The 5,597-nt window shown below is 46.9% G+C and overlaps 1 protein-coding gene across 1 annotated transcript; it reads left to right on the forward strand.

The window, feature by feature from the left end:
* LOC138195939 (immunoglobulin superfamily member 11) lies at positions 1 to 3,580 on the forward strand. The gene is made up of 7 exons (XM_069145589.1): positions 1 to 330; positions 1,240 to 1,394; positions 1,556 to 1,622; positions 1,753 to 1,884; positions 2,244 to 2,399; positions 3,012 to 3,134; positions 3,265 to 3,580. The coding sequence occupies exons 1-7, from the start codon at positions 258 to 260 to the stop codon at positions 3,465 to 3,467; spliced, it is 909 nt and encodes a 302-aa protein (XP_069001690.1). The 5' UTR covers positions 1 to 257; the 3' UTR covers positions 3,468 to 3,580.
* The last annotated feature ends 2,017 nt before the right edge of the window (positions 3,581 to 5,597 follow it).

Raw genomic sequence — 5,597 nt, forward strand, 5'->3', positions numbered from 1 at the left:
AAAAAAAAAAATCCTCCAGCAGTCACCAGTTACCTGACAACCTAATTACAGACTTTTTTTGTTGTTGTTGTTTGTTTTTTGTCCCCCAGACAGACAATGAGACCTAACGAGATGTAGAGAATAAAAGGAGGGTGAAAATAAAGGAGGGCGGAGTTGGTCGCATCGCTCGATAGATTAATCACGCATGCCTAGTTTTTCTGGCCACCAGCTTGTACGCAGGGGACAGAGGGCTGCCTACTCTGTCTCCCCTATCAGCCATGGGCTCCCCTGGAAGACGGATGTTCTGGACCTTCTGGACCTTCTGCGTGTGTTTGGCCGCTCGGGAGAACGGTGAGTCGGCTTGTTGAGACGAGAGGTGAGAAAAGGACGTGTTGTTACAACAGAAAAGCTTTCAGATGCTTGACTGAGTGATCCGCAGGGCTACAAGAACTGCTGCTTCTCTTCTACAGGTCTTTATGTGGACTTTGTTTAGGGAAAGAAGAAGAAAAAAAAAATAATAATAATATGTTTGTTCTATTCTGATATATTGCGGTAAAAGAGACCGACTGTCATGACTTAACCCAAACCGTCGTTTAGTGTCAAAGAGGAGAAGTTTGATGATCCTCACTGACGAGCTGGAAACTTAATTCCATATGTTTTCCAGACAGAAATGAAAGATTAAATGCAAAATTCGTCAAGCCAAAGAGATTTATTTTACATTTAATGCTGTAATTTTTTTTTTTCACAAGCCTCTCAAGAGCAACTTTTTGATCTTGTTTTAAACACATCCTATACAGCTTCTGTTTGACATTTTTAAGTCTTAATCTGAAAGGTTAAAACATGTTAAGGGCTGGCATTTTCGAGCCGGGCGATCTCCACGGGGACGGTGCTGTGAATTGACAGTTTTGTTTTCCCAAACACATCCCGGTGAAGTGGGCTGTTGTTCCACTCGCTCTGTGATCGGTTTGGCTCACCCTCAGACCTGTCAAGTGTAATTAACAACTAATATGCACAATGAATTCACACGCACACAAGAGGCCCGGGGAGGAGGGGGAGGTGGAGAGTCATTATTGCAGTAATGAAGGGGGAGTGGGAGGACCGGAGCAGTCTGCACGTCAACGGGCAAACTAGTTAAAAGCAGAATAACAACAGTAAAAAAATAAAAAAAAAAATGAGGAAATTTATGAACAGACTCCTCAACTGTTAAGTCCTCTTGACCGTTTTCTGTTTGTCCTCTCCCGTCTTTGCTCTTGGACACAGCTGCACTCCGAGTCAGCATGAGGGAATCCAGTTTGGAGGTGGTTCGAGGGGATTTTGTCGTCCTGCCCTGCTCCTTCTTCACCTCCACCCGCCTCTCCAGACTCAACGTTATCTGGACCCTGGCTCCCTCCTCCAGTCCCGAATCCCCAATACAGGTCTGAAATCCCACACGTGGACACCCGTGTCTGTCCGCAGACGTGCAAACACAAGCTATTTTGTCCTAACCCTCCACGCGCGTACGAGCCGGTACAACACGAGCTTCCTGGAAAACTGAGCCTGCTGCAGTTATTGTTCTGTATGTTATTATCGCTTGCAGGTGATTGTGTATGACCACGGAGAGGTGATTGAAGATCTCTCCCTCACCGGCAGGGTGGCCTTCACAGGTACTGAAACCGGAGAAACTCCTTTTTGCTTCTCAAAAATGGACATTTCTTAATGTTTCGCTTTTCAGCCACGCACATAATATTAAACTGACGGCAGGTAAAAACTTGATTTCGCGTAAACCGGCTGCAGGTATTCCACTGCGCGCAGACATCATCCTGAATGACACGCGGGTGTCGGACGCCGGCATTTACCGCTGCATGGTCAACAACCCACCGGAGGCTGCGGATCCCGGGATAGGAGAGCTGGTGCTCAGCGTTCTGGGTGAGAACACGCTCCTCTTCTACAAGCTGGCAGAATCACGTCTGAAGCAACTAGAAACCAAGAAAGTGTCGACGCAATATACAATTGTCCAAGTGGGAAAATGTACTTTTTTTTCAAATGTAACAGTAATGTAATGTGTCCCAGTGTGAGTTTTTGGTCCTCCTCAGAGCCCGTTGCTAATCCAGACCTCATCTGGGATCGCGAAACATTACAAACTTTTACAGATCGTCTTTCCAGTCAGCTTTTTGTCAAGATACTATCAACTAAAAAAAAAAAAAAAAAAAAAAACGCGTTTCAAGACGGGTGTCTTGGTTTTTGTGACATCCTTAAAGAAACTCACGCGGGGATTCGTTTTGTAGCGCCGCCTTCGCTGCCTGTGTGCCAGTGGGACGGAGACGCTGATACGGGAGGAAGTGTAACACTGTCCTGCTCGGTGGCGGAGGGCATCCCCACTCCTGAGATCCGCTGGGATAAACTCAATCCAGAGAAAATCTCACTTCCCATCAACATGGAGAGTCAGTGACACACGCACACACACACACACACACACACACACGCTCCTGTGAAATATTTCAATCTGTGAGAATTTTGTGTGGAGATCATCATTTATATTTTAAAGTCTACTTAAGATCTAGAAGACAGTCCACACACTTCGTACACAGAGACTTCGTAGGAGGAGCTATTTCAGGCGTTCAGGAAGTGTCGTTCATTTTAACCATTTAAAATATTATGTGACTCACAGCTTGCGTCAAAGTGACCGTCACGGCTCCATCCTCATTTGATAAAAAAAAAAAAAAAAAAGTCGAAGGTAGGCGCTCGTGCACGTGACATTTTGAGGTAGAGAAGTTAACTGCAACTCCCGGGGTGCATTTTTTTGGGAAACACCCAATCACAGGGGGGGCTCAATCCCCCAAATCTGTTCAGGTTTAAACCATGCATCAGCTGATGATCGGGGTTTGACATGCAGACGACATTATACAGCTGTTCAAGCTGAGCGGACCTCCAAAGCTGAACGAAGTGAAAAAAAAACAACAACGTGCGACTTTGTAAGAAGGCATTTAAAACCACGTCACGCTCTTCTTCTTTAATTCGGTGTCATTGACGTCCACGTGTCTCCTGCCCCTCAGGGGATCTGTCAGCCTCCGTCCAAATCGTCAACGTGTCATCGCAGACGTCGGGCCTGTACCGCTGCTCTGCCGCCAACGTCCTGGGAACAGAAAACTGCTACGTCAACTTGTCCGTCTACAGCGGTGAGTGCCTCTCTCGTCCCCCCCCCCCCCCCCAACGATCGCCCCTGACCACGTTCAAGCGGTAGCCGCCCCCGAGACGCTCCGCGTCCAAATTCCGGCGCCGATAACGGGTCTGGGTGTTTCTCCGCAGCCCCGGACGACCCGTCGGGCGTACTGCAGGGCGCGCTGCTGACCTTGTCCATGGGCTCGGTGCTGCTGGCCCTGCTGGCGCTCGTCCTGTGGCTCCACCGCACGGGGCAGGACGGCAGGTGGAGGGAAGGGAAAGGAGAAGAGGAGGCGTGTTACAACGAGATACGGTACACGCCGTCTCTGACGAAGCGCTCGTTCGTTTGACTTCTCGGCGTCGGGGGGAAAGGGGGGAGAAAAAAAGAAACGCTCCGACCCGGGTATCGGAGACGGGACTTTCAGGACATTTCAGATCTGTTCGGCGCTCTCTGCATCCGACCGCAGGGCTGTAAAGCATCGCAACTCTTGAAATAAATGTCCAAATTCTGAAAGGTGTGGTGTTTTTTTTGTTTTTTTTTAATTTACAAGAAGGATCCACGGCTGTACCGCTCGCGGCACACGTTCAAGCGTTTCTCCACGTTCCTCAACATCTGCCTTTAAAAAAAAAAAAAAAAAAAATGCGCAGGAAGACAGGCCACCATCTTTACTGCCCTCATCAGTGGGAGAGCCTAACCCCCTTTTACTTCAACAAAAAAAGTACACTGAAAAACATCTTCAGTGTTTGTACAATTGATCTTTTTTTTTTTTTTCTCTCTTTTGGCCAGAAACCAAAGACTAACGTGATATCGTTCCTCGAACAAGCAGAGAAAACTGCCCCAGCCAACGCGCGCGTCCCAACGACTACGGGCAGCTTTCGGCCGCTTCGGCGTTGGATACGGGATTCAGAGAGAAGCGCACTCTTGCGGCAGCGCGCGAATTATGTTCACGTCCTCGTCGATTTGATTGTTTTGGCCCGTGCTGTTCCTCCTATCGAAGTGTAACGATGGAAGACCGAGTGCCGTCTTTGATAACGCTGAGGAAGTCGTCACGGCCGGGAGAGGCGACGGAGCTGTCAGTCAAACCCGGTCTGGACACGCCCACAGTCCGCAGAAGAGGCCTGATTAAGGCGTAAGTGAAAACACTTCAGTGTGCTTCCGCTGTTTGCCGCCTTTTCAATATTTACATCTTAAGTGGAAACGACGTTGTGAGCGAAACGCTGAAGCCAATACTGCAAACGCCTGTATCCGTCCAGCATTCATTTGGAGTCGAGTTTCTGGTCCCCTGACGGATGTAAGTTGAATATTCACTTGATTTCAGCCTCCTCTTTGGCAGCCAGATGTTATACTACGCTCCACAGCTCCTTCTGGCAAAACGAGTTTTTTTCTTTTTCTTTTGCCATTTCTTGGCAGTGTGGGTTTTTACAACTTTTTTTTTGCTCTAAACATGTAAACATAACATTGATTGGCGGTCTTAAAATTATTCTCAATGTGGTACTGTAATAAAAGGACCTAAAACTGCATTTATAACCTTTTTAAAAAAAAAAATATTTACCATAAACTGAATGTCAAGAGTAATGATGGGAATTTCTTCTTCTTCGTGCTCAGCTCGGGCCATAGGACCACAAACCAGCTCACAAACCGTTCATTTAGCAGCTACCATCTCTGGCTTTTTATTATTCAGCAATATTTTGACCTATTTATTCACGGACATCGCTTTAATTACTCCAATTATGTACTGGACCTTATAATTTCTAGAATACCATTTTTTTGACATTATGTTGGGTATAAGAAAAATAAACGCTGTTGTGAAGCTTTCTGGCCTTTTATCTTCAGAACTGCGGTGCCGGACGCCACAACAAGGTCAACCGAAGGTTGTGAGTAGACCCGGCTTGATGCGAGTCTTGTCCAACAAGTTCTGCCCTTTGTGTTGTTTGTTACTAAAACTCCGCCGGATGCTCTTTAATTTACAACCGCAGAACCGTCACTCATCCCGGTTTCCGCTGTTCACGTCACACCTCCCCCCCCCCCCTTTTTTTTTTTAAAGCTGATGGTACGATCCTCGTCAGTCATCGCGGCAGTGACCGGTCTGCCGTGATAAGAGGTCTATTCTGCCTGGTGTTCCTTGGAAAGAAAAAATTAAGACACGAAGCCGGCTCCCATCGATCAGGTGAGGGAGCCGGCCCGATACGTCACTTAGTTTAAGGCTAATTGCTTGCCAGACGTGGAAGGCTTTTAACCAGCGTTCCCCTCGTTTATCTGCTCCTCAGACACTTTGTACGAGTGGATCGTTAAACTAAAGAGTGTACTACTGAAGGCTGTTAAATGTGACGATTCAAAATGAGTGCAAATTAAGAAAAAACGTTTAAAAGATTCCCCAGACACAAAACAAAACTCTGGAACCAAAAAAAAAAGGACAAACAGAGGAACATGAAATCACTCACAGCAGTCTATTTGCAAACAAGGACACAAAAACCTTTAA

The sequence above is a fragment of the Embiotoca jacksoni genome, unplaced genomic scaffold (assembly GCF_022577435.1).
Source record: "Embiotoca jacksoni isolate LCO1_2020_lvr unplaced genomic scaffold, fEmbJac1.0.p SCAF_13, whole genome shotgun sequence".
Taxonomy (NCBI): Eukaryota; Metazoa; Chordata; class Actinopteri; family Embiotocidae; genus Embiotoca; species Embiotoca jacksoni.

Coding starts and splice junctions, on each gene's coding strand:
- LOC138195939 (XM_069145589.1), top strand. CDS start 258: ATGGGCTCCCCTGGAAGACGGATGTTCTGGACCTTCTGGACCTTCTGC. Junction 1,395..1,555: donor GTCCCGAATCCCCAATACAG/GTCTGAAATCCC, acceptor TATCGCTTGCAG/GTGATTGTGTATGACCACGG. Junction 3,135..3,264: donor CAACTTGTCCGTCTACAGCG/GTGAGTGCCTCT, acceptor GTTTCTCCGCAG/CCCCGGACGACCCGTCGGGC.